The 27,801-nt window shown below is 48.2% G+C and overlaps 2 protein-coding genes across 34 annotated transcripts in view; one reads left to right on the forward strand and one right to left on the reverse strand.

Moving 5' to 3' along the window:
* The window catches only part of PRC1 (protein regulator of cytokinesis 1), a 28,574-nt gene extending 13,483 nt beyond the window's left edge, over nucleotides 1-15,091 (forward strand). For 3 of the 13 annotated variants that reach the window (XM_009199917.2, XM_009199920.2, XM_017955031.2), the window contains exons 6-15: nucleotides 30-179; nucleotides 674-821; nucleotides 1,781-1,917; nucleotides 4,555-4,650; nucleotides 6,489-6,635; nucleotides 6,858-6,968; nucleotides 10,638-10,748; nucleotides 11,504-11,680; nucleotides 12,007-12,048; nucleotides 14,474-15,091. In XM_009199917.2, the coding sequence (XP_009198181.1) occupies nucleotides 30-179; nucleotides 674-821; nucleotides 1,781-1,917; nucleotides 4,555-4,650; nucleotides 6,489-6,635; nucleotides 6,858-6,968; nucleotides 10,638-10,748; nucleotides 11,504-11,680; nucleotides 12,007-12,048; nucleotides 14,474-14,836 (1,482 nt within the window). In that variant the 3' untranslated portion in view covers nucleotides 14,837-15,091. Of the gene's footprint in view, nucleotides 1-29; nucleotides 180-673; nucleotides 822-1,780; nucleotides 1,918-4,554; nucleotides 4,651-6,488; nucleotides 6,636-6,857; nucleotides 6,969-10,637; nucleotides 10,749-11,503; nucleotides 11,681-12,006; nucleotides 12,049-13,925 lie in introns of all 13 variants that reach the window. The other 10 variants (XM_009199921.3, XM_003919401.4, XM_009199924.3 and 7 more) reach the window with 8 other exon arrangements.
* On the reverse strand, nucleotides 1-27,381 carry RCCD1 (RCC1 domain containing 1). Of its 21 annotated transcripts, none has more exons than XR_004185029.1 (13): nucleotides 26,925-27,380; nucleotides 26,467-26,806; nucleotides 26,021-26,112; nucleotides 25,004-25,203; nucleotides 24,338-24,728; nucleotides 24,116-24,237; nucleotides 21,581-21,679; nucleotides 21,078-21,248; nucleotides 20,502-20,531; nucleotides 19,517-19,965; nucleotides 15,080-15,142; nucleotides 10,248-10,560; nucleotides 3-114 (listed from the first exon to the last, which is right to left on the reverse strand). XR_004185029.1 is itself a non-coding variant. In XM_017955033.3 (9 exons), the coding sequence occupies exons 3-9, from the start codon at nucleotides 25,167-25,169 to the stop codon at nucleotides 19,814-19,816; spliced, it is 1,131 nt and encodes a 376-aa protein (XP_017810522.2). In that variant the 5' UTR covers nucleotides 25,170-25,292; nucleotides 26,021-26,806; nucleotides 26,925-27,380; the 3' UTR covers nucleotides 18,425-19,813. The 21 variants fall into 21 exon arrangements, 1 of the variants encoding a protein (XP_017810522.2); XR_004185025.1 differs by having other exon boundaries at nucleotides 25,004-25,292; XR_004185023.1 differs by having other exon boundaries at nucleotides 19,517-19,658; nucleotides 19,809-19,965; nucleotides 25,004-25,292; nucleotides 26,021-26,806; nucleotides 26,925-27,379.
* Nucleotides 27,382-27,801: the final 420 nt, after the last annotated feature.

The following is a 27,801-nucleotide window of genomic DNA, read 5'->3' on the forward strand; positions in this document are numbered from 1 at the left end:
GTGAGTGACACTGGCTTTCTGTGCTGTAGCTGGAAATGCGGAAATCACAAAATGAAGCAGTGTGTGAGGGGCTGCGTGCTCAAATCCGAGAGCTCTGGGACAGGTTGCAAATACCTGAAGAAGAAAGAGAAGCTGTGGCCACCATTATGTCTGGGTCAAAGGCCAAGGTCCGGAAAGCGGTAAGAAACCCAATGGGTACTGGGTCAGAGTCTTCTCTTAGCACTTCTGTGTTAGTCATAAAGACTGTTGATTTGGCCTGGCACAGTGGTTCATGCCTCTAATCCCAGCACTTTGGGAGGCTGAGGTGGGTGAATCATTTGAGATCAGGAGTTCGAGACCAGCCTGGACAACATGGCGAAACCCTGTATCTACTAAAAATACAAAAATTAGCCAGGTGGTAGTGGCACATGCCTGTAATCCCAGCTACTTGGGAGGCTGAGACAGGAGAATCGCTTGAGCCTGGGAGGCGGAGGGGTGTAGTGAGCCAAGGTCGTGCCACTGCACTCCAGTCTGGGCGAGAGAGTGAGGCTGTGTCTCAAAAAAAAAAAAAATACTGATTTATAACACCTTTGTGGCTTTGCATTATAATTTTACTTAAAAGGGAGGGAACTTTTGCAAACTTTAGTGAATATAAAAGTATGACAGTCACCTTTAACAAGTTTCTTTCTTTCAGCTGCAATTAGAAGTGGATCGGTTGGAAGAACTGAAAATGCAAAACATGAAGAAAGTGATTGAGGCAATTCGAGTGGAGCTGGTTCAGTACTGGGACCAGTGCTTTTATAGCCAGGAGCAGAGACAAGCTTTTGCCCCTTTCTATGCTGGTTAGTACAGGAGTGAGGTCTTTGGTTTGTTTGTTTGTTTGTTTGGAGACAGGTCTTACTCTGTTGCCCAACCTGGTCTCAAATTCCTAGGCTCAAACAGTCCTCCTACCTCGGCCTCCCAAAGTGTTGGGCCACCACACCCAGTCAAAAGTGTGGTCTTCCTGTGGCCTGCTCACTAGTTTTTAAGACATCCAGACATTCAACAGGAAGTATTTCCTCTTCTGAACAGATAAAGCCACCTTTTCAAGACATTTAGCATAATTGCCATTCCTGTATGAAAAAGTATTTGCAAATATTATTGGGAAATACTCGTCTCTTGCTTTCTGAAGCAATATGTCACTGTAGCTTCTAGCTGTGAAGCTTAAGTTTTTATCAGGTGCTTACTTTTTGCAGGTGCAGTGTCAAACCCTTAATATTATTTCACAGAATCCTCATGTCAAGAGCTAAGGATACTAAAGCACATAAATACTGAGTAACTTAACCCAGAGACATACAGTGGTAAATGCCAGAGCCTATGTTTGGGCCAAAAGGAGCTTGACTCCTGGAGCCCAGTGGATTTCTAGTCTGAACTGAACTGAATATAAAGATGAAGCTATCCCAACTAAATTCAACAGATGTTTTTGCACATTTTCTGTGATCCACCCCTCTACTGGCTAGGCAAGACAGAAAAGAAGAATATGAAAGAAACCGAAGACAAGGCAAGAGATGATGCAGATTTTTGACAACATTATTTTAGTCTCTATCCTAGTCTCTTAGGCCCTAGTCCCTCAGGCCGATTGTGACAAAGCTGGTTTTTATTAACCACTATATATCTATTACACACACACACACATGCCTCTTCCTGTATCAGTTTACTATAAGGAAAGAATCTATTTCCATTTTAGTGAATGGATGATTTGTAAAATTGGATACTAAACACTAGAGGAATTGTTTTAAACTACTGGGCCTATATTTTGCAGAGGACTACACAGAAAATCTGCTCCAGCTCCACGATGCTGAGATTGTGCAGTTAAAAAACTACTATGAAGTTCACAAGGAACTCTTCGAAGGTGTCCAGAAGTGGGAAGAAACCTGGAGGCTTTTCTTAGAGTTTGAGGTATTGCCCTAGTTTTTGTGTTTTTGTTAAGAAACCATGCCATGTACGGAATCAGTCCAGTTAGCTTTGTTCTTTGCCAGGCTTTTGATACACCATCTTTAAGTCTCTCTAAATTTCTGCTGACCCCTCTGTTTGGTAAGCTTATCTGCAGGGTCTTATAAGAGAAAAGCCCAAAATTAATGGCTTAAATAAGGTTGACATTTCCTGCATGAATGAGGTTCAGAGGTGGGCAGTATGGGGCAGGCATAGCAGATCTGCACAGTGAGCAGGGCCCCAGGCTTCTCCGGCCCAGGGCGCTCCCCCACCACTAAGGGTGGACCTTATTCTCAGGGCCAGGATGGCTGCTACTAGAGCTCCCACCCTGATGGCACATATTTTTTTTTTTTTTTTGGAGGTGGAGATTTGCTCGTCACCCAGGCTGGAGTGCAATGGCGTGATCTTGGCTCACCACGACCTCCACTTCATGGGTTGAAGCAATTCTTCTACCTCAGCCTCCCCAGTAGCTGGGACTACAGGCATGTGCCACCATGCCCGGCTAATTTTGTATTTTTAGTAGAGACAGGGTTTCACCATGTTGGCCAGGCTGGTCTCAAATTCCTGACTTCAGGTGATCCGTCCATCTCGGCCTCTCAGAGTGCCGGGATCACAGGCGTGAGCCACTGCGCCTGGCCCCGATGGCACATTTCAGACAGTGTGGTGGAGGAGGAACAAAGAAGGCATTGCCCCTCTCTCCTTCAAGAGCTCTTCCTGGCTCTCTTCACAGCACCGTGGCTCACATGCTATCAGCTGCTGGTGAGGCTGGGTGAATTGCTGCCCCAGGTAAATTCTGGTTCTGTTACTAAGGAAGGAGAGAAGAATGGATGTTGGGGCAGGCAACTAACATATTCTACCATTCCAGCTTTTGCTATTTACTTAGAAAATTGCATGGGTATTGATTCCTTTTCTTCTGATAGGCAGCACGGATGGGTTCCTTCAGAGCATTTTAGAGCTCAGGGACTATGGTGAGGCAAGTGAGGCGTGTAGGGCACAGATTGAGGGACACCTTGTTCTTGGGTTCATGCTGGCCCTGTTAGAGCTCACAGGGCCTTCAGAGAATCTGAATTCAACTCCTTCAAGTTTACAGGCAGCAAACTAGGACTCAGAAGTGGAGAGAACTATGGGATATCTTACAGCTGTTTAAGAACAGATGTCGGCTGGGCGCGGTGGCTCACGCCTGTAATCCCAGCACTTTGGGAGGCCGAGGCGGGCGGATCACAAGGTCAGGAGATCGAGACCAGGGTGAAACCCCGTCTCTACAAAAAATACAAAAAAAATTAGCCGGGCGTGGTGGCGGGCGCCTGTAGTCCCAGCCAGTCAGGAGGCTGAGGCAGGAGAATGGCTTGAACCCGGGAGGCGGAGCTTGCAGTGAGCAGAGATCGTGCCACTGCACTCCAGCCAGACTCTGTCTCAAAAAAAAAAAAAAAAAAAAAAAGAACAGATGTCTTTGTCCTCAGTTATTCTTTACTTCTGGTTACAACAAAAAGAAGAGTAAACATAAATAAGGAGGCCGGGCACGGTGGCTCATGCCTGTAATCCCAGCACTTTGGGAGGCCGAGGCGGGCGGATCACAGGTCAGGATATCGAGTCCATGCTGGCTAACATGGTGAAACCCTGTCTGTAATAAAAAAATACAAAAAAATTAGCCAGGCATGGTGGTGGGCGCTTGTAGTCCCAGCTACTTGGGAGGCTGTGGGAGAAGAATGTCATGAACCCAGGAGCCGGAGCTTGCAGTAAGCCCAGATCAAGGCACTGCACTCCAGCCTGGGTGACAAAGCAGGACTCCGTCTCAAAAAAAAAAAAAAAAACTATAAATAAGGAGCTAAGGCAGCAACCTTTGTTGACATGCCAGTATTTAAGAAGAAAACAAGAAATGAATTACCATCCTGTCTAGTAACGATTGGCTATCACCAATCAAGCAGTATGGAAGGGAAACAATTTAATTTTCAAGAATGTCTTCTAAATTTTTCTGCTTATGTGCCCCTATTTTTGAGTATACATACCTAATTTATAATTACAAGCCATATACTTGCATTACTGTTCTGATATACTATATATGTTCTAAAAGAAAACACATGCTGGTCCAAGAGTAGTGGCGTTTATAACTCAGTGATCACAGCCAGTTACAGATTTGTTCCTGTCCCACTGCATTACTTGACTAGAAAGAAGACGACAGTAAAAAACAGAAAAGTTAATAAAAAGTTAAAAAGGATGAGAAGCTTTAACTATTTATTTTTATTTATTTATTTATTTTTTGAGTCTCACTCGTTGCTCAGGCTGGAGGGTAGTGGCGTGATCTCGGCTCACTGCACGCCACCCGGGTTCAAGTGATTCTCCTGCCTCAGTCTCCCGAGTAGCTGGGACTACAGGTGACTGCTACCAGGCCCACTAATTTTTTTACTCTTAGTAGAGATGGGGTTTCACCATGTTGGCCAGGCTGGTCTCGAACTGTCGACCTCAGGTGATCCGCCCGCCTTGACCTCCCAAAGTGCTGGGATTATAGGCGTGAGCCACTGTGCCCAGCAAGAACAAAGACTCTTAACAGAAGTTATTGGTCTCATGGTGCCAGGCTTTCTACTAATTAAAATGTACTTTTCACAGAGGAAAGCTTCAGATCCGAATCGATTTACAAACCGAGGAGGAAATCTTCTAAAAGAAGAAAAACAACGAGCCAAGCTCCAGAAAATGCTTCCTAAGGTAATATTATTGCTAAGGGTTTTTGGTGCTTGGTTACAAAGATACCTCACTATTTGTATGTCTTTTTCTTTCTATTGTTTAGCCCCAAAATGATTTTCTTCAAAGCTTAGGCAGAGATAATAAGTTATATATTCAGTATACGCAACTGTGTATCAAGGCGTATTCGTTTGCTAGGACTGCCATAATAAAGCACTACAGGCCGGGTGTGGTGGCTCACGCCTGTAATCCCAGCACTTTGGGAGGCTGGCGGATCACGACGTCAGGAGTTCAAGACCAGCCTGGTCTCTACTAAAAATACAAAAATTAGCCAGGCATGGTGGCGGGCACCTGTAATCCCAGCTACTCAGCAGGCTGAAGCAGAGAATCGCTTGAACCTGGGAGGCAGAGATTGCAGTGAGCCAAGACTGCGCCACTGCACTCCAGCCTGGGCAACAGAATGAGAGACTCCGTCTCAAAAAAAAAAAAAAAAACACCAGAAAACACTACATACTGGGCAGCTTTGACAACAGCAACTTATTTTCTCACAACTCTAGAAACTGCAAATCTGATGACAACATGTCATTGGCAGAGTTGGTTTCTTCTGAGGCCTCTCTCCTTGGCTTTGTAAATGGTCGTCGTCTTCTCCGTGTCTTCACATGGTTTTCCCGTGATATGTGTGGCCTAATTACTCCCAGTCATATGAGATTAGGGCCCACCTAATGACCTCATTTTAACTGAATTCTTTTTTTGTTTCTTTAAGAGATGGGGTCTTGCTATGTTGACCAGGCTGGTCTTGGACTCCTGGCCTCAAGCAATCCTCCCATCTCGGCCTCAGGAATGCTAGGATTATAGGAATGAGCCAGCACACTTGGCCTTAATTCTCTTTTTAATGATGCTGTCTCCAAATACAGTCACAATCTGAGGTACTGGGGGTTAAGGCTTCAAAATTTGAATTTGGGGAGAAACACAATTCAGCCAGTTACATAAGGAAAGCCTTTGGGAGAGAGAGTCCTGTGGGCTTCATTACCATTTTCCACTTTGATAATACCACCATTTTTTTGAGTTAAGTCCGGGATATCATTTCAAAACACTCTCATTTAATAATTCATCTATTCCTCACAACATCCCTATGAGGTTGGTATTATTTCTATTTTTACAGATGAGGAAACTGAGGTACTAAGAAGTTAGGTAAATCTGGCCAGGCATGGTGGCTCACTCCTGTAATCCCAGGGCTTTGGGAGGCCAGCAGTTCGAGACCAGCCTGGCCAACATGACGAAACCCCATCTCTACTAAAAATACAAAAATTAACCAGGCGTGGTGTATGCCTATTAATCCCAGCTACTCAGGAGGCTGAGGCACAAGAATCGCTTGAACCCGAGAGGTGGAGGTTGCAGTCAGCCGAGATCGTGCCACTGCACTCCAGCCTAGGCAGCAGACTGTCCCAAAAAAAAAAAAACAAAAAAAAAAAGTTACATAAATTTGCTCACTGCTTCACAGCCAGTAAAGATGGTGATTCCAGATTGAACCCCATTATGTCTGATTTCAGAGTCCTGCTCCTAATGTTCACTGCCTATTTCATATTGCTGATCTTTACTGTGCTGCCTCCAACTTCAGGCGCCAAAACCTTAGTGGTCAAACTTTGGGTTCTTGCCATTTTCCACTCTTGTATGTTGTGTGAATGAAATGTCCCCGGGCTTTGATTTCTGGTCACTCTGACCTGTACCTATGTGGGCCCAGCTACCTGAGATGAGGCTAGTGATGCTCTGGGGAGGAGGAGTCACTCTCTAGAGAAATCATTTCATTTGGGCTTTACACTAAAGAGTTGAAGTAATTAACATGTCCTTATTTCTGGTCTCAGCTGGAAGAAGAGTTGAAGGCACGAATTGAACTGTGGGAACAGGAACATTCAAAGGCATTTATGGTGAATGGGCAGAAATTCATGGAGTATGTGGCAGAACAATGGGAGATGCATCGATTGGAGAAAGAGAGAGCCAAGCAGGAAAGAGTAAGTGTGAACGTGAACACAAATTGGGATAAGAGGAAGATGGTAATCTGAGCAGCCCAGAGTCTCTGCCAGGGACCAGGGTTTGTTGAATAGGGAGCCTGTGGCAGCTCTTTTTAGCTCTAGCTGCGGAGACATGGGCGGAGACATGGTCCTGCTTCTGTTGCCATCCCAGACCTGCTCTCTTCCTAAGATGTATCACTGTTGCTTCTGACTTTCACGCAGCAACTCAAGAACAAAAAACAGACAGAGACAGAGATGCTCTATGGCAGCGCTCCTCGAACACCGAGCAAGCGGCGAGGACTGGCTCCCAACACACCGGGCAAAGCACGTAAGGTAAACACAAGGCTTACGGAAGCACTGATTTCAAGGGAGTAGGTGAGGGTAGTCCCAGCCACCTCTTTGAACGGAGCCAGCCCCTCCATACCCCTAGGTATTTCTAGTCAGGTGGGACGAGAGACAGAAAAGAAATAAGACACACACAAAGTACAGAGAAAGAACAGTGGGCCCAGGGGACGAGCGCTCAGCATACAGAGGACCCACACCCGCACCGATCTGAGTTCCCTCAGTACTTTTTATTATTTTCACTGTCTCGGCAAGGGGAATGCAGCAAGAGGACAGGGTGATAGTGGGGAGAAGGTCAGCAGGAAAACATGTGAGCAAAGGAATCTGTGTCACAAATAAGTTCAAGGGAAAGTACTGTGCCTTGGATGTGCATGTAGGCCAGATTTATGCTTCTCTCCACCCAAACATCTCAGTGTAGTAAAGGGTAACAGGACAGTATTGCCGCCAGCATATCTCGCCACAGGGCGGTTTTCTCCTGTCTCAGAATAGAACAAATATATGATCGGGTTTTACACCGAGACATTCCTTTCCCAGGGGCATGCAGGAGACGGAGGCCTTCCTCTTTTACTAATCCTCCTCAGCACAGACCCTTTACAGGTGTCGGGTTAGGGGACGGTCAGGTCTTTCCATTCCCACAAGGCCCTATCTCTGGCTGTCTCAGTGGGGGAAAATACCTGGACAATACCCAGGCTTTCTTGGGCAGGGGTCCCTGCAGCTTTCCGCTGTGCATTGTGCCCCTGGTTAATCGAGAATGGAGAACGGCGATGACTTTTACCAAGCATACTGCCTGTAAACATACTGTTAACAAGGCACATCCTGCACAGCCCTAAATCCCTTAAACCTTGATTCCATACAGCACGTTTTTGTGAGTACAGGGTTGGGGCTAAAGTTGCAGATTAACAGCATCTCAAGGCAAAACAATTTTTCTTAGTGCAGATCAAAATGGAGTTTTTTATGTCTTCCTTTTCTATATAGACACAGTAACAGTCTGATCTTTCTTTTCCCTACATCTCTTGCCCTCTGTCCTGCAGAGAGGGGAAAGGGTTCTTCTGTCCCTTCATGTCAAGTCCACTTGAGAGTGAATGGAAGGCTAAATAGCGGCTTATAGTGACAGTCACAGAGTGGCCAGCTTTGGTGTCTGCGCTTGAGTCCTTGCATTAAATTTGAGGGGTGGGGGGGAATGATTGCTAACATTCTGGTAATGATGAAAAGAAAGCTTCATTGGTTTTCCCGAAAACCTGTAATGCTGTTTTCCCTGTAAGGCCAAGAGGTGGCCATGTTGTACCATGTGAAAAACAACGTTCGTGCTTACTTACTAAATGAAACATATAATGATTCTTCATCTCTACAGCACAAAGTCAGAGAGGACTTTATTATTTATTTTTATTTTTTTGAGACAGTTTCTCTCTTGTTGCCTAGGCTGGAGTGCAATGGCGTGTTCTCAGCTCACTACAGCCTCTGCCTCCTAGGTTCAAGCGATTCTCCTGCCTCAGCCTCCCAAGTAACTGGGATTACAGGCATGTGCCACCACGCCCAGCTAATTTTTTATTTTTAGTAGAGACAGGGTTTCTCCATGTTGGCTAGGCTGGTCTTGAATTCCTGACCTCAGGTGATCCACCCACCTCTACTTTCAAAGTGCTGGGATTACAAGCGTGAGCCTCTGCGCCTGGCCTACTTTTTTCTTTTTGATAAATAAAAGCATTATTTCTTCTCCCTACTCATATTTTATAACATAAATTATTTTTAGAGAGCGTCTTGCTCTGTCGCCCACACTGGAATGCAGTGGTGCCATAATGGCTCACTGCAGCTCAACCTCCTGGGCTCAAGTGATTCGCTAACCTCAGCCTCCTACGTAGCTGAGACTTACAGGCACATGCCACCATACCCAGCTAATTTTTTTTTGGGGGGGGGGCGGTTTGAGTTTTAGTAGAAACGAGGTCTCACTAAGTTGTCCAGGCTGGTCTCAAACTCCTGAGCACAAGCAATTCTCCTGCCTCAGCCTCCCAAAGTGCTGGGATTACAGGGGATGAGCCACTGTGCCTGGCCTAAAATGTGTGTGTTTTTTTTGTTTTTGTTTTTGAGATGGAGTCTTGCTCTGTTGCCAAGCTGGAGTGCAGTGGCGTGATCTCGGCTCACTGCAACCTCCGCCTCCTGGGTTCAGGTGATTCTTGTGCCTCAGCCTCCTGAGTAGCTGGGACTACAGGCCTGTGCCACCATGCCCACCTAATTTTTGTATTTTTAGTAGAGATGGGGTTTCACTTTGTTGGCCAGGATGGTCTCAATCTCTTGACCTCAGAAGATTCTCCTGCCTCAGCCTCCCAAAGTGCTGGGATTACAGGCGTGAACCTCCACCTCCCGGGTTCAAGCGATTCTCCTGCTTCAGCCTCCCGAGTAGCTGGGATTACAGGTATGCGCTACCACACCCGGCTAATTTTTTATTTTTAGTAGAAATGGGGTTTCTCCATGTTGGTCAGGCTGGTCTCATACTCCCGACCTCAGATGATCCACCCACCTCGGCCTCCCAAAGTGCTGGATTGCAGGCATGAGCCACTGTGCCCAGCTCCCTAGAGTTTTTTTAATAAAAAAAAAAAAAAAAAAGTTTTGGCTGGGCGCAGTGGCTCAAGCCTGTAATCCTAATACTTTAGGAAGCCAAGGTAGGGGGATTGCTTGAACTCAGAAGTTCGGAGACTAGCCTGGGTAACATGTTGAAGCCCCATCTCTACTAAAAACACAAAAATTAGCTGGTTGTGGTGGCACACACCTGTGGTCCCAGCTACTGAGGAGGCTGGGGTTGGAGGACTGCTTGAGCCCAGAAGGTTGAGGCTGCAGTGAACCAAGATTGTACCACTGTACTCCAGCCTGGGTGACAGAGTGAGACCCCCATCTCAAAAATGTTTAGAGCTCTTATTAGCATATAAGTTTTGACATATGTACATTTACATAATGAAACTGTCACCATAAGTTAGATAATGAACATTTCCATGGTCCCCAAAGTTTCCTAGTGCCTCTTTGTATTACCTTCCTCCTTCTCTGGCTCCTGATTTGCCCCCAGCCTCTAGCTGTGGCAAGTAAGGATTTACTCTTTAACTACAGATGTTTGCATTTTGAAACATTTTACATAGAATCCCGCAGTATATATTCTTTTTTGTCTAGCTTCTTTCATTTAGTATAGATTCATCTCTGTTGTTGAATGTATCAAAAGGTCACTCCTTTTTACTGCATATCAATATTCATTCCACTGTATGAATTTGCCACAGTTTGCCCACTTACCTGCTGATGGGTATTTGGTTGTTTCCAGCTTTTGGCTGTTGCAGGTAGCTGCTATGAACATTTACATCTAAGTCTTTGTATGGATCTCTGCTTTCGTTTCTTTTGGGTAGAGACACCTGAGAGTAGAATGGCTGGGTCGTATGCTAGATGTCTTGTGCCACAGTGGTTGTACCATTTTACATTTCCATTTGCTGGATATCAATAGGCTTTGAAAATTTTCCACAGGTTTCTTCAAACCTATGCAGTATTAGACACAGCAGGCCCTTCACCATGTAAACCCATCTTCCCTGGACTGCCTCCAATAGTCATTTCTCTGTAGGGTAGAGACGGGTTGCTGGAAATGCTGAGGATGTTACTGCACATAAGTAACCCATGTGTTCTTCTCTCTAGCTGAACACTACCACCATGTCCAATGCTACGGCCAATAGTAGCATTCGGCCTATCTTTGGAGGGACAATCTACCACTCTCCTGTGTCTCGACTTCCTCCTTCTGGCAGCAAGGTTAGTATGCCCTGTGTCTAAACACATCCTCACATGCATCCCTAGCCTGTTCACCCAGAGGCCCCACCTACTTGTTCTGGATTCTAAGATCCCTGGATTTGGTTCTTACTTACATGCTGAGAGTTGACAGATATAAGCTAGCTCACCATTAAATAATGGTCCAAAATTAATGTGCAAAAAAAGAGAACAGTCACTCTGAGCCCCACTAGTATCATGAGAAGCACTGGGATGTCTGGGAAACTGAAGATCAGGCAGGGTCACTGTGGACTCAATTCCAAGCCGACTCAATTCCAAGCCCAGTCTTCAGCTGGTATGGAGCTAGGTCCCCTACATGTGGGTTCCAGCCCAGTGAAACCAGATCACTAGACATGCCAAGTACTCAGTAGAGATGTTGAAAAGTATGTGGTAAAGCATAGTCTTTCAAATATTTTATTAGACTATGCACAAGATAGGTGTTCTGTAAATCAAGAATTCATATTTTAAAAAATTTTTTTCTAGAGATGGGGTTCTGTTATGTTTCCCAGGCTGGTCTTGAACATGTGGCCTCAAGCAATCCTCCTGCCTTGGCCTCCCAAAGTGTTGGAATTATAGGCGTGAGCCACACCCAGCCCCATATATATATATATTTTTTTAACTAAAAAGTATAGGATTATAGACATGAATATAAAGATAGTCTCAGCCGTTGACCAGTGCAGGTATTGTGTGTGCACGTTCATTAGGAGGAGGATACATGGATCTCTTTCCTTTCTCTGCAGCCAGTTGCTGCTTCCACCTGTTCAGGGAAGAAAACACCCCGTACTGGCAGGCATGGAGCCAACAAGGAGAACCTGGAGCTCAACGGCAGCATCCTGAGTGGTGGGTACCCTGGCTCGGCCCCCCTCCAGCGCAACTTCAGCATTAATTCTGTTGCCAGCACCTATTCTGAGTTTGCGGTAATTCACCTTTTCTAATATCTACCAGTCTCTGGGGAGCACACAGTTGGGGCAGAGTGGGTATCTTCCCAGGGGCACCCAGGCTGTTAGCTAGGGCAGCTACCTTGGAGGCTGAGAATCCCTTTCCTGCTTTGACCATGGCGGGGTGGGTGTGATTTAAGGGGGGGTTGTATAGGAAGGAAGTTGGCAGCAGCAACTAGACATTGAACCTGGATCCTTCTGCTTAATATATACCATTCCCTGGCTGCGGGAGGCAACCCCTCTATCACTGCCCTGGTGCTCTCTTGGTGGAGTTCTTGGTAATTGTCTCAATTCTTTGTTCTTAGAAGGATCCGTCCCTCTCTGACAGTTCCACTGTTGGGCTTCAGGTCTGTATGGCAACCCCTGCACGTCCCATGTCCCTTTTCCAAACTGATCTGTCATCTGCTGGCTTCATTCATCTGGGCACAGGGCTACACTAACCAATAATCTCGGCAGTGTTACAAAGGAAGCAGGAATTCCTATCATGGACTCAAAAAAAACACATCTGATTTACATTCACAACAGATTAATAAGAAAATTTGTTCAGACTTGAATTGGATTCTCAGCCCCTAAAGTCAGGCAGTTTTAAATCGTGTTTTAACAGAAAACCTTGACCCTCCCCAATTGTGACATCAAAGGCCTGCAGTAGCTGGAAAGAATAGAGGCCCCATCACATGGGGAAGGGAGCCCCAGCTGTGTGCTGCCTACAATGAGGCTCTTGGCCTGTGTGCTGATTATTTCCTGGAGTATATGCCTTCCTAACCTCAGGGCTCAACTGCCAGCTCTGTCTATTCTCAGCTAGCTAATGCCGATTTCCTCACCTTTGCCTCTTTCCATACATTGAGCTACTGAAGCATAGATGAAGCATTGGAAGCAAGTTTTTCCAGAATGCTCTTCACTTCCTAGTATCCTACTCTATATCTGCTAACACCTAATTACACTGCCTTTTACTTAATCTATCTTCTCTTCTCTCAATATTTTACTAGCAAGAGGTGAGGATGTCCCTCACCCTTGAGGGGATGTTGAGTTAAACCCCTAGCCTGCCTCCCCTCTTAATTGCTGCAGGGATGGAGAATGGAACAGTTGGCCAAGGCTGCAGCTAATTTTAATCACTGAAACTGGCTTCCTACTCCAGCAAGTTTTTCAAATTACATGGCTGGTGGTGCTTCTACCTATAAAAGTGGGTGTGTGTCACTCTGGCTGACTGCTGGACAGAGGTCCAGCTTTCTCTTTTTTGCTTGTTCAACCAAGGCCCATTTTATCTAGTTGAGGCTTAAATGTACCTGCCTATCTCTGTGGCTAGTCCTAGGTAGGTTCATCTGGTTTGGGTTGCTATGGCTGATAGACTCCACCAGGCAGCACCAAAGCCGGTAAACTAACCTCTGCTAATATCTGTCTTTCTCAATGGCCATTCATGCTTTATCTTTTGCTGCTATACCATGTGCTCCAGCATGAGATCAAATCACCAGCAGGTTACAAGGCCTCAGCCCCAGGGATTGGTAGATATATGTTCTGGCCCATTGTTTTATAGAGGGCTTCAGGAGACCAAAGCTTGTTGCCTACTTGACGACTCTAAAGTAGCTTTGTGAAGTAGAGTCATGCCTCACTTAATGACAGGGATATGTTCTGAGAATGTGTGGGGCAATTTCATTGTGCACATATCAGTGTGTACTTAACAGTCCTAGACAGTACAGCCTACACACCTAAGCTATATGGTATGGCGTTTTCCTCCTAGGCTACAAACCTGGGCAGCATGTTACAGAAAGAATACTATAGGCAATTGTGGGTTTTTTTTATTCAGGCTGGGATACTGTAGGCAGTTGTAACGCAATGGTAAGTATTTGTGTATCTAAACATAAGAAAAGGTACAGTAAAAATACGGTATAATCTTATGGGACCACCATAGTGTATGTGGCCTGTTGCTAACTGAAATGACATTATGTGGTGCATGACTGTATGAAGGATTTCTCTTCTCTGAGGTGTAACAGAAGGGACTGGCTGAGGAAAGGGATCACAGGCATGCGTGTACATGCACTCTGTCTATGACTGATAGAATGGTGCTCAGAGTTCTTCGCCTTTTACTCCTAACGCAGCCTATGCCAGGCTGGGGATCTCAGAGAAACTGCCTTCAAGGGACCTTTTGCTGACACTTAACCATACTTAGAAGGGTGGGGCATGTGTAATAGAGGCAGTATTGCCACTGATGTTATTTATTTTTCAACAGCGAGAACTTTCAAAGGCTTCCAAATCTGATGCTACTTCTGGAATCCTCAATTCAACCAACATCCAGTCCTGAGAAGCCCTGATCAGTCAACCAGCTGGGGCTTCCTGTGCCTAGACTGGACCTAGTTATATGGGGGTGACCGTAGTTTTTCTTCAGCGTAGGCGTGCTTGAAACCCTGGACAGGTTCCATGACCATGGGCCTAACTTAAAGATGTGAATGAGTGTTACAGATGAAAGTCCATCATAGGTTTGGTGGTCCTAGGAGACTTGGTTTTGACTTAAATACATTAAAAGTTTATGGCAGGAAGTGCAAATTTTAGCATATGGGGCCTGACCTCTACCACATAATTCTACTTGCTGAAGCATGATCAAAGCTTGTTTTATTTCACCACTGTGTAGGAAAATGACTGACTATGCCCATCCCTGGGGTAATTCTGGCATGTATACCTGTAACTAGTAATTAACATCTTTTTTGTTTAGGCATGTTCAATTAATGCTGTAGCTATCATAGCTTTGCTCTCACCTGAAGCTTTGTCCCCACCACACAGGACAGCCTTCCTCCTGATGAGAATGTCTGTGTGTCTGAAGTTGAGATGGCCTGCCCTACTGCCAAAGAGGTGACAGGAAGGCTGGGAACTGCTTTGTTAAATTGTGTTCAGTTCTGTTACACAGTGCAGTGCCCTTTGTTGGGGGTATGCATGTATGAACACACATGCTTGTTGGAATGCTTTCCTCAGCGTTTGTCCCTGGCTCCCATCTCCCCATTCCTGTGCCTACTTTGCCTGAGTTCTTCTACCCCTGCAGTTGCCAGCTGCATTGGGAGTCTGTTTGTTCCAATGGGTTGGGCTGTCTTTGTCGTGGAGATCTGGAACTTTGCACATGTCACTACTGGGGAGTTGTTCCTGCTCTAGCATCCACGATGAGATGCCCTCTTTACCTACCCTCTCAATCACTACTCTTCTTGAAGCACTATTATTTATTCTTCCTCTGTCTGCCTGCAGCAGTACTACTGTCAACATAGTGTAAATGGTTCTCAAAAGCTTACCAGTGTGGACTTGGTCTGTGTCAGCCACACTTGTTTACTCATACAGTACGTGTCCTGTTTTTAAAATATAAAATTATTCTTAAAAATAAATTAAAATCTGTATACTTACATTTCAAAAAGATACAGTGTGGTGTTTCCTTTTTATCCCCAGTCACTTTTTGAGTTGGTTGGTCTGTGTGTAAAAAACAGAAACAGAAAAAACTAAAAGAACCTCCTGGAAATTTTTTTTTTGAGATGGAGTCTTGCTCTGCCCAGGCTGGAGTGCTGTGGCACGATCTCGGCTCACAGCAAGCTCCGCCTCCTGGGTTCATGCCATTCTCCTGCCTCAACCTCCCGAGTAGCTGGTACTACAGGCGCCCGCTACCACGTCCGGCTAATTTTTTGCATTTTTAGTAGAGACGGGGTTTCACCTTGTTAGCCAGGATGGTCTCGATCTGACCTCATGATCCACCCGCCTCGGCCTCCCAAAGTGCTGGGATTACAGGCGTGAGCCACCGCCACCGTGCCCGGCCTCCTGGAAATTTTTAGTCAGGAATGTGATTTTTTTTTTTTTTTTTTGAGTCTCACTCCATCGCCCAGGCTGAAGTACAGTGGCACTATTTTGGTTCCCTGCAACTTCTACCTCCCAGGTTCAAGCAATTCTCCTGCCTCAGCCTCCTGATTCGCTGGAATTACAGGCACGCATCACCACACCTGACTAATTTTTATATTTTTAGTAGAGACAGGGTTTCACCATGTTGGCCAGGCTGGTCTTGAACTCCTGACCTCAGATGATCTGCCTGCCTCCCAAAGTGCTGGGATGACAGGCATGAGCCACCACACCTGGCAGAGTGTGATTTTTAAAATACTCTCTGGTACATTTCTAAATTAAGAATATCTCCCCGGGCGCAGTGGCTCAAGCCTGTCATCCCAGCACTTTGGGAGGCCGAGACGGGCGGATCATGAGGTCAGGAGATCGAGACCATCCTGGCTAACACGGTGAAACCCCGTCTCTACTAAAAAATACAAAAAACTAGCCGGGCGAGGTGGTGGGCGCCTGTAGTCCCAGCTACTTGGGAGGCTGAGGCAGGAGAATGGCGTGAACCCGGGAGGCGGAGCTTGCAGTGAGCTGAGATCGCGCCACTGCACTCCAGCCTGGGCGACAGAGCGAGACTCCGTCTCCAAAAAAAAAAAAAAAGAATATCTCTTATTCTAATTTTTTGTGAGAAATATAAAACCTAACCCCTGATGTGTAAAGAGCAAAGGGAGTCCTAGAAAGCTTCTGGCTTCAATGTCATTTGTCTCAATATGGGGAGGCTGCCCAACTTCAACAGCATTACTGAGGAAGGATGGATATAAACTGTACACATGTGAAGGGTAAGACAGAAAAACCATCACTACAGTCAAGTTAACCACGCATACATACCCCAGAAGTTTCCTCCCACCCCTTTCTCATTCCTCCTTCCCAGCCTCACCCTGCACAGCAACCACTGATTTTTTTTTTTTTGACATGGAGTCTCGTTCTTGCCAGGCTGGAGTGCAGTGGCGCGATCTCAACTCTGCCTCCCAGGTTCAAGGGATTCTCCTGCCTCAGCCTCCCGAGTAGCTCGGACTGCAGGCGTGTGCCACCACACCCAGTAAATTTTTGTATTTTTAGTAGAGACAGGGTTTCACTGTGTTAGCCAGGATGGTCTCGATCTCCTGACCTCATGATCCGCCCACCTCAGCCTCCCAAAGTGCTGGGATTACAGGCATGAGCCACTGTACCCGGCCCACCAATTTCTTTGTTACTACAGATTAGTTTGCATTTTCTACAGGTTTATTAGGTTTATTTTTCACATTTGGCTTTTCTCCAGTTTTTGGCTATTAAAAATAAGGCTGCTATCAACATTCATATACAAGTTTTTGTATGGATATATATTTTTTTCTGGATAAATACCTAGGAGTGAAATGGCTGGATCACATCTGTGGTAGGTATACACTTAACTTTTTAAGAAATGCCAAACTGGGCTGGCATGGTGGCTCATGCCTGTAATCCCAGCACTTTGGGAGGCTAAGGCGGGCAGATCACAAGGTCAGGAGTTCAAGACCAGCCTGGCCAACATGGTGAAACCTCCGTCTCTACTAAAAATACAAAAATTATCTGTAAGCTCAGCTATTCAGGAGGCTGAGGCAGGAGAATTGCTTGAACTCAGGAGGTGGAGGTTGCAGTGAGCCAAGACTGTGCCACTGCACTCCAGCCTGGGCAACAGAGCAAGACTCCATCTCAAAGAAAAAAGAAATGCCAAACTGTTAGCCAAAGCAGTTGTACCATTTTACATGCCTGCCAAAGCAGTTGTACCATTTTACATTCCTACCAGTAATGTATGAAGGTTCCAGTTTCTCCACATCTTCACCAACAGTTGGTATGTTCAGCCTTTATATAATTCTAGTTACTCTGTGTATGAAGTGGTGTCTCACTATTGTTTCCATTTACAATTCCCTAATGACTAATGATGTAGAGCATCTTTTCATGTGCTTATTTGCCATCCTTTTGTCATCTTTGTTGACTTCTGTCCATTTTAAAAAATGGCTTGGTTGGGCGTGATGGCTCATGCCTATAATCCTAGTACTTTGGGAGGCTAAGGCAAGTGGATTGCATGAGCCCAGCAGTTCGAGACCAGCCTGGGCAACATGGCACAACCCCATCTCTACTAAAAATACAAAAAACTAGCCAGATGTGGTGGCACGTGCCTGTAGTCCCAGCTACCCGGGAGGATGGCTTAAACCCAGGAGGTGGAGGCTGTACTCCAGCCTGGGCAACAAAGAGACCCTGTCCAAAAAAAAAACAAAACCTACAATGAAACCCACTTCATACCCATTAGGATGGCTATTAACCAACAAATAGAAAACAAGTATAGATGTGGAGAAATTAGGATTCGTGTACACTTCTAGTGGGAATGTAAAATGATGCAGCCTCTGTGGGAAACAGTAGGGCAGTTCCTCAAAAAAAATTAGAATTACCACACAAGCAATTCCATTCTGGGTATATATCCAAAAGAACCGAAAGCAGAGACTCAGAGTTGTACACCCAGGTTCACAGCAGCATTATTCACTGTAGTGAACAACTCAACTATCCACCAATGCACGGATGAATAAAATGCAGCACACACGTACAACAGAATCTTAGCCTTTAAAAGGCAGGAAGTCCAGATACATAAGCTACATCATGGATGAACTTGGAGGACATGCTGCTAAGTGAAATAAGCCAGTCATGAAAAGACAAATACTATGGGATTACACTTACATGAGGCACTTACAGTAGTCATAGAAACAGAAGGTTAGGACTGTGGTTGCCAGGGGCTGGGGAAGGGGAGAGTGGGGAGTTAAGTGTTTAATGTGCAAGAGTCTCAGCATGGAATGATGAAAAAGTTCTGGAAATGCATAGTGACGGTTGCCGCACAGTAAATGCATATGTCACTGAACTATGAACTTAAAAATGGTTAAAAAAATTTTTCTCTTTTATTGAACATATATTTTATGTTCAGTATATTTTACCACAATAAAAAAGAGAAAAAAAAAAAAAACTTAAAGACCCCATGGGTGGGAAACATTTGCTAAACCACAGACACACACATGCAGAAATACAATTTAACCATAAAGAAAACTACTGATGTTAAACTTACTTTATCAAAATAAGTTAATACTTGTAAAGCACTTTGAGCCTTACCTGGCATGGAGTAAGCATCACCTAAGTATCAAACAAAAATTGGTAATACCAGGAGAGACTGAAACAACAAACTACATGGTAGCAGAAGATACTCTGAATACTAACTCTCAAAAGACTTGGATCTGAAATATCCAAAAGAAAAATCACTAAGGAAAATACAGAACATTTTGAAAGGCCAGAAAACTTGAACAGGCACTTCACAACAGAAAAACTCCAAATGGCCAAGAAACATATGAACTCTTCACCTCAAGCAATCACCCCACTTAGCCTCCCAAAGTGCTGGGACTACAGGTGTGAGCCACCATGCCAGCCATCCAATACACAAATGAAAAGCTACTCAACCTCATCAGTATTCAGGGAAATGCAAATTAAAACCAGTGTGCATCTACCTGACATTTCAGCCACAGTAGACACCACCCTGCTGGTGGAAAACAGTTATCTAGTAAAATTAAAGGTATCTCTTGACTTAGCAATTCAACTCAATGTTCTGCAAAGGAACCTGTGCACGTGTGCAGAAGACTGCTCAAAAGTATTATGTGGAATGACCAAAATCAGAAACAAAATGACCATCAACAAAACCGTATCACTTGAGGTATTATTCATACAACGGAACACCATATAGCATTAAAAATGAAAGAACTCCAGGACCCAACAAGGATGGATCACACAATGCTGAGTGACAAAAACGACACAAAAGCGCATATACAGGATTCCATTTATCTAATACTCAAAAGCAAACACAACTATGTTGTATAGGGATGCATGCAAGGCTGGGAAAATTCAAACGAAAGCAGGAAAGTGACTGACAAAGGAAGATGACCTGGAATGTGCCCCAATCTCAGCTACACATCAAATTACCTGGGGTGAGGTGGGCGGAGCTTTGAATCTACCAGTATCTAGGCCACACACTCAGAGGCTCTGATTTCATTGTTTCATTGATTTCATTGTTTCATTGATGCTGATCTTAGGCAGCAGAGTTTTCAACTTTCTCCAGGTGTTTCTAAAGTGCAGACAATTTTAGGATGGTGCTTGAGGGTGAAAGGCAGGACTGTGATGGGAAGGGGCAAATACGGGGCCCTTGGGGTGCAGGCAATGGTTTTCCTTGACCTGAATGGGGGGTTTCACAGGTGTTGTATATACGTATACATACACACGTCAGCTCTTCCCTTTCTCCACAGCATACACGTAGGTGTTCCAGGGCCCACAGGTGACAGCCTTTACTTGGAGTTGCTTATCTACAAAGTATTCCACACGGCGGGGCCAATCCAAGCTGGTGGTGTCCTCATGGCCCAGCTGTCCATATTTACCTAAAGTGAAACCAGCCCCTTTGCCATAGTTTCCACTGGGTCTTGCTGCTTCTTTCCCTCCAGGAAGGGGCCCAGACTATCAAATGAGGTGCTGGGATTATGCCCCACTGCTCTGTGACTCCAGGAGACCCAGAGCAAGGCAAACTTGGGTATCCCCAAGAGGCTAGTGGCGACCAGCCACTCCAGGCAAGATGCTCCTCCAGACTTCCCTGCTACCCAAGCTAAGATGTTCAGAGCACACATTTCCATCATACCTTTTTATCCACCCAGTGTCACATCCACAAAAAGCTGCTTTGTAAATGCTGGTTGGATACTCCCTTAAGACAGTCTTTCAGAGAGGTAGGCAGGTGGTACCGATATCCTCTCCATGTCTCCCGTGTCTGTTCCAACCCCAGGGAGGGAGCAGTCCTGGTCCTCCCAGTGACCTGGCCGAGGCCCCTGCTTCCTCTAGTCTTGGTGGCTCTGTCACCTGCCCTATACTCCCAGGTCTTTCTTCCCCTTGGTTTCATGGTCACAAAAACAATCCTTTTACTTACCCCAGCCCCAGGTGTAGAGCTCCCCTGTTCCTGAAAGCAAAAGAACAATCAATAGTTGTCACTACTGTTCTTTGGCAAGGCATTTATCCAGCCTGGCTTGGCACAGCCCACCGCTAGCACATTACAATCGTCATGAGATGTGCCTGGCGTAGAACAACATATTCTCAACAACTGGCTGATCACGTGGCATGGCAAAGGATCCCAACGGAAAAAGTGGCGGATCTTCCTGTGTGCCCCAACTACCGAGCGCCACAGTCTTCCTCCATGCTGGACTGGACAGACCCTGCTGTCAGAGGTGGCGGCGGGCAGGGAATGTGTCTGTGGCCATGTACGGAGGACAGAGAGCATCACCCTCCCACCAGAACGAAGAATCTTCTGAGCTTGACAGGCTGGGGAACTACTGTGAAACAACACGGGGGTTGGGGCTTATCCACTGAGCAAGGTAGCTGCTCTGTATGAGCCACAGAAGCCTTATAACAGAAGTTTTTCCGTCAACCACACCCCTTTCCACAGCAGCTCGAGTGACGTGGAGTGCCTTCCTGCTCCATCCTAAACCAGCCTCCCAGCCCCACTCACGTGTCACCACAGCTGTGTGCCGGGATCCACAGCTGACCTTGACTGCATCTGAGCCCAAGGGGAGATCCAGTAATGCTGGGAAGGGCTGGACAGCTATGAAGGGGGCAGGGGCTCCATCCTCAACCCGGCCCGTTCTCTTCACCTGAGAACCATCTTCATTCAGTCCTGTGGCTTTAGAATTATAGTAATAATGATGTGAACGCCAACTGAGACCTGAGCTAAACCTTATTCACGCTGTCACTTATTACCACAACAGCTCTGAGGCACATGACTGTCTAGCTCCAAATCTGGTGCTCCCAACCCCTACATTCTACAGGCAGGGTTGGCACTACCGCACAAGTGTGTTGTGCCAAGACCGGCATCAGCCTTGCCAATGCTCCCTCCCGTAAGGGGCTCACATGCTCCATCTGAGCAGTGTAGCTCTGAGGCCAGTATACAGCCAGGAGTTAGGAATGACAGCCACATCCTGGGGAGACAGCTGTGGGAGCCGAGTTGACCCTCACCTTCCCTTGCGACAGTCTCTCCATCCTCTGCCAGGTTCCTGGTGGGCAGGGCCAGCTGCCCCGATTCATTCCAGCCCCAGATATAAATATCCCCAGTCTCTGAAAGACATCAAGGGGACACGTGAAACAGACTGTGAACCCCCTGCATACATCCAAACTCCCTTCCCCATCCCATCCGCTCATGGGGACAACTAAAGCCTGCCCTGCCCAAGGCAGCACTCCAGGCCAAGGTGCTTCCTCTCAGGCCCCAGGGTCTTGTCTTAGGTTCCCATCTCCCTCAATGCCTTCAGATCACCCTTAAAGGCCCTTAGTGGACCTTCCACTTCCATTCTTATGCTGCCAAATTGCCCCGCATTTTAGAAACGTATCCCTGTAAGTGCCACAGTGGTCTCCCTTTCAAAACCACAGGGCCAGGGCCAGGTGTGGTGGCGCATGCCTGTAACCCAGCACTTTGGGAGGTTCAGATGGGTGGATCACTTGAGCTCAAAAGTTCCAGACTAGCCTCAGCAATATGGCAAAATCCCTCTAAATAAATAAATAAAACCACCACTGGGCCGGCCTGTGCCCCTTTTTCAACTGCACCCACAGCGGTCCTGTTGAAAGCCATGTACAGCTCTCCCCTTCCTGGCCTCCCACAACACTAGAGCTTTTTGGTTGGAACAGCTGCCTAATTCTAAAAATTTCTAACAGCTGATTTTATGAAGTGCTTAATCCATGCTGATGTTTCATGTGCTTTTCAAATATAATCACTTAATTCTCACAATAGCCCTACAGGTAGTTTTATGACAGTATCGCCATTGACGCAGGATCCCTATTTTATTCATGACACAGAGGGGTTAAGTACCAGGCCCAAGGTCCCAGGGCCCCAGCAATGATCTGAAACTAGGAAGTCTGGCGGGATGCGTCCATGCTTCAATCTCTACACTAAAGGCCTCAAACTCCTTCTGGGCCTTGAGTGCAAGGCGTCTCAGTGGGTTGTTTCCAGCCCTCTGGTCTCTCTTCTCTCCAGCCCAGGGTTTGTTTGTTTTTTTCTTTGAGACAGTCTCACTCTGTCACCCAGACTGGAGTGCAGTGGCATGATCTTCGCTCACTGCAACCTCCGCTCACGGCTCAAGTGATCCTCCAGCCTCAGCCTCCCGAGTAGCTGGGACCACAGGCACGAGCCACCACGTCCAGCTCATTTTCATATTTTGGTACAAAGATGAGGTTTTGCCATGGTGGCCAGGCTCAGCCCACGGTTTCCTGAGCTTGGCAACCAGCCCAGGCTGGTTCCATGAGAATATGGTGCCAGGGAAGGCATTGGTATTTTTTTTTTTTTTTGAGACTGAGTCTCACTCTGTTGCCCAAGCTGGAGTGCAATGGCATGATCTCGGCTCACTGCAACCTCCACCTCCCGCGTTCAAGCAATTCTCTTGCCTCAGCCTCCTGAGTAGCTGGGACTACAGGCACATGCCACCACGCCCAGCTAATTTTTGTATGTTTAGTAGAGATGGGGTTTCACCATGTTGGCCAGGATGGTCTCCATCTCCTGACCTTGTGATCTATCCGCCTTGGCCTCCCAAAGTGCTGGGATTACAGGCATGAACGACCGCACCCAGCAGGCATTGGTAGTTTTTTGTTTTTGTTTGAGACAGTCTCACTCTGTTGCCCAGGCTGGAGTGCAGTGGCACGATCTCGGCTCACTGCAACCTCCACTTCCCAGGTTCAAACGATTCTCCTGCCTCAGCCTCCCAAGTAGCTGGGACTACAGGTGCGCACGCACCACTGTGCCCAGCTAATTTTGTATTTTTTTTTTTTTGAGACGGGGTTTCACCATGTTGGTCAGGCTGGTCTCGAACTCCTGACCTCGCGATCCGCTCGCCTTGGCCTCCCAAAGTGCTGGGATTACAGGCGTGAGCCCCTACGCCCGGCCCCCCTGGCATTGGTAGCTTTTTAATATTCCAGGTAATCTAAGTAGCAGCCAGAATTGAGCGCCCCGGACACAGGCAAAGATCATCTGTTCCCAGCCTCATCCTCTCTGCATGGACTCTTAACAGCCTAGGAAGGAGCTGCACCTGGATCACCAAGTGAAACTCCTCACTCCGGCCAGCTGTGGCACCACCACAGGGACACACTCATCACCACCCTGGTACCTGCTGGGCACCCCAGTGTCCACTCTGTGCCACATGTCATGGTCCCCTAGGCAACTGCAGCTTTCTCCCTTCTCCTTGGCTCAGCTGCCCCTTCACACTCCATACTCCCTCAGGAGCACTGTTAAAAGACAGTCCTCACTGGTAGCAAGTGGGGAGAGGAGAGGAGGGGCAGTGAGACCAGCAACAGAGAAGCTAGGAACAAACTTCAGAGTCCAGGTATGAGTGGGCGATGGTGCAAGCAAAGGAGGCGGAGGGTGAGAGGTATTTAGGAGTCATAACTGACTGGTGATGGATGGATGAATTTGGAAGGAGGCCTGGGTAGGCCACCCACCCAAACTGGAAAACGAGGAGGAAGGTTTGCACAAGATCATGAGCTCGTCTGGAGAAGCACTAAGTCACTCACCACTCACACACACAGAATGCCAGCCCCCCGCGGCCACCTCAGCCATGGTTAGGCCCTGCAACGCCTCCAACAGCCGTGGCTCCAGCTCTGCCTCCAGGGTCCCGTGGCCCAGCTGTCCATGCCTAAGCAAGGGAGACCCTCGTCAGCTACAGTCACATTAAGGGGACCCCCTCCGCTTGCTTCTCCAATCACCAGCCCTCACCTGCCCCCGGCCCCGCTCACCTGCCCCCGCCCCAGGAGAACACCTGACCAGCCGCGTCTAGCAGCAACGCGTGCTCGGCGCCCAGCTCCAGCTGGCGCGCCCGCAGCTCCGGAGCCAGAGGCCGGTAGAAGGGAGGCCGCGGGCTCACGTAGGCACGGGCGCAGGGCAACAGGGGTAGCCTCCCAGTCTGGGCCTCACCGTCCGGATCGTCTTCCTCTACGGCCTCGGGCACCACATTGTGGGCCCACAAGGGCTCCCCACGCAGCGCCGAGTCGGGCGCCCAGGCCTGCAGTAACGCCTCCGGCCCCGGCCCAGCGCGCAGCACCAGGAGGAGCCCCTCCGAGGCCCACGCGTCCCTGCAGCCGCCCGCCGCGCCGCTGGCTGAGCCCGACAGCTCCACGCGGCCTCCACCTGCCGGGCGGAGAGAGGGCTAGGGAGGGGAAGGGACAGGCACCGAGGGCCTAGAATTGGGGGCGGCGCTGGGGGCTGGTCTAGATTGGGGTAGGGTGGCCAGAATGGAGGCGGGGTCGGGGGGTGTTCCTGGGAAGGGGCCGAACTGGGGACCAACCCAGAATGTGGGGCTGGCGGCCTGAATGGGGAAGACACCCTGGACTGACCACAGCGGTGAGGGGAGGCGACTGGAGAGTGCTGCTGGAATAAGTGGGGACGGGGCGGGGAGCGCTCACGAGTCACGAAGGCGGTGTAGCTCCAGCTCGCGCTCACGCGGCAGACGTCGACGCCCGCCCGCAGAGGACTAGGGCTGTGCACCTGGTGCCCGCGTCCGGAGCCCAGCTCCTGCCCGAAGCCGCAAAAACCGAAGCCGAACCAGGCTCCTGGCCGCTCCTCCGCCATGCCCCAGCAGCGCGCTCTTCAGTCCGCCACCTGGCTGCGGCGGGCCCAGGGAGATTCTTGTAAAGAGCCCGCTAGTGGGACACTGGCAAGTCTCTGGCCTTCCAGGGGCTGGAGTTGCCTTATCTATAAAATAGCGAAACTATCATTCTCCTAACCACAAAGGCAGAGTCCGTGCCACAACGTTTCGCTGAGCAGGCGCCCTAGCTAATGCCCTACCGGATTTACAAAGATTCTCAAATATTTAGTGAGGCACTTTCCCTGTCCTCCCTTTTGGCTCAAGCTCAGCGTGCCACAAAGTGGGTACGAAGTGGCCTGTCCTTTAGGCACTGGACTAGGATCCGAGCGCCCCCGACACCCCCACCCCGTCCCGCAGCTTCCCAGCATCTGGCACTTTATCCCATGTAATCTTGGGAACCAAAATGGTCGTTTTACAGAGGCGATTCCCAGAGAAAATAACCCTTACACACTCATAGCTAGACAGAGACGGGCAGAGGACTGAAATCAGGTCCCACGAACTCCACATACAGTGCTCTGCCCCTCACCCCACAGTGGAACGCAGAAGAGCGTTTGGGAGGCAGTGCCTCTGCAACTTAGCGGGGCCTTGTGACCTTGGCCAATTAACCTGAGTCCAGTTGCCTTTCTTCAGTTTACAAAGGGAAGTGGGGGCGGTGCTGTTTGAACCTACCTCACAGAGTTGTAATAAATGCAAATAAAGGGTTTGGTGCGAGTACATGCCATGATAAACACACAGTATGAGCTTACTGAATCCAGTATTTAGCGTTGACAAAAAAATTATCCCTGGACATCTTGTTGGTTTTGAGAAAGTTATACAGACACGATTTCAACTGTACCTTATCTAGTCGTTTATTCGTCCAAAAAGAATTTACTGAGCGCTCCTCCTCTGTGCCAGTGAGGACAGTTGTCTGCTCCCAAGGAGCTAATCCTTAAATGGGGAGATAAACACAGTCTGATGGTTACAACAGCAACGCCACTTCAAGCAGATTCGGCTGGAGCAGGTTTTTTTGTTTTTGTTTTTGTTTTAATTATTTATATAATATAGACAGAGGTCTCGCTATGCTGCCCAGGCTGGTCTCGAACTCCTGGGCTCGAGCGATCCGACCACATCGGCCTCCCAAAGTGCTAGGATTACAGGCGTGAGCCGCCACACCCGGGCTGAAGCAGAATTGCACTGGCATTTTCAGGCCTCTGAAGTCAGATCTTGGGTCTCTCCTGCGACCCCAGTTCCTGGGCTCCTAACCCCTTCCGTGTCCTCTCCCAACCTAATGGGGCCTCTGACCTTGATCTTGACCCTATGCCCTCCACCCTCTTGGACAGGTCCTTCTGGTGGGCAGCCTTGGAGGAAACGCCAAGCCGCAGAGCTGCCGCCTCCGAATAGGCCTCCTGCCCAGCGGGCGCCGACAGCCACGGGGAGAAAAGGTATGAAGGGCGTGCGACGCGAGGCGGCCAATCCCCGGCAAGGGCGGTGACGTCGCTGTCCGGGGCGCTACGGCCGCAGCCCTGTTCACCTCCCTGCGAGGGCCGCTGTGGTCCCAAGGCCTACGCCGGGTCTGTGAAATGGACTGAAACCTCCGGGAGGCGTTGGACCAAGGCAGAGGTTGGACCAGGTGGTCCCGCCCCTGCAAGAACCCGGGGGGAGAGAGCTCGGATTAGAACCGCCGAGAGGACATTCATTAAGACCCGAGCTAAAGGGTTGACGAGGAGTGACCCCCAAGACGGGCGGACCCCGCCACCCACCTCAGTCCGGGACCGCAGCAGCTCAAAAGCAGACCCGCGGCGGACAGATGCCCACACAGGAAGCAGCTTTTACCTTCCACGGATTGGCTCAGGACCCATCACGTGCCCCTGTCGAGCCAATGAGCCTCACGCTGGGCTTACCCCTCCTTGAAACAGGCTAGGGTGGTGGGCGCGGCCCAAACCGTCCTTCAACCAGGCTCAGCTGGCCACCAATCCCAACCCCCCCCAAAGCGCCCTCTCCGCAGAGGCCACAGACGACTTCCAATATAAAGACAAAAGTGTTGAAGGCCCAGCATATGGGAGTCTGTACCCTAAACGATTTATTAGGATAGTTTAATATTTTTTGAGATAGGGTCTGGCTCTGTCGCCCAGGCGACACTTTGGTGAGGCTGCGCTCTTGGATCACTGCAGCCTCTGCCTCCCAAGTAGCTGGGATTACAAATGCACACCACCACACTCTGCTCATTTTTTTTTTTTTTTTTTTTTTTTTTTGGTGTTTTTAATAAAGAAAGGGTTTTGGCCGGGCACGGTGGCTCAAGCCTGTAATCCCAGCACTTTGGGAGGCCGAGACGGGCGGATCACGAGGTCAGGAGATCGAGACCATCCTGGCTAACACAGTGAAACCCCGTCTCTACTAAAAAATACAAAAAACTAGCCGGGCAAGGTGGCGGGCGCCTGTAGTCCCAGCTACTCGGGAGGCTGAGGAAGGAGAATGGCGTGAACCCGGAAGGCGGAGTTTGCAGTGAGCTGAGATCCGGCCACTGCACTCCAGCCTGGGCAAGAGAACCAGACTCCGCCTCAAAAAAAAAAAAAAAAAAGAAAGGGTTTTGCCATGTTGCCCAGGCTGGTCTCAAACCCCTGACTTCAAGTGATCCAC

Source organism: Papio anubis, chromosome 7 (genome assembly GCF_008728515.1).
Source record: "Papio anubis isolate 15944 chromosome 7, Panubis1.0, whole genome shotgun sequence".
Classification (NCBI taxonomy): domain Eukaryota; kingdom Metazoa; phylum Chordata; class Mammalia; order Primates; family Cercopithecidae; genus Papio; species Papio anubis.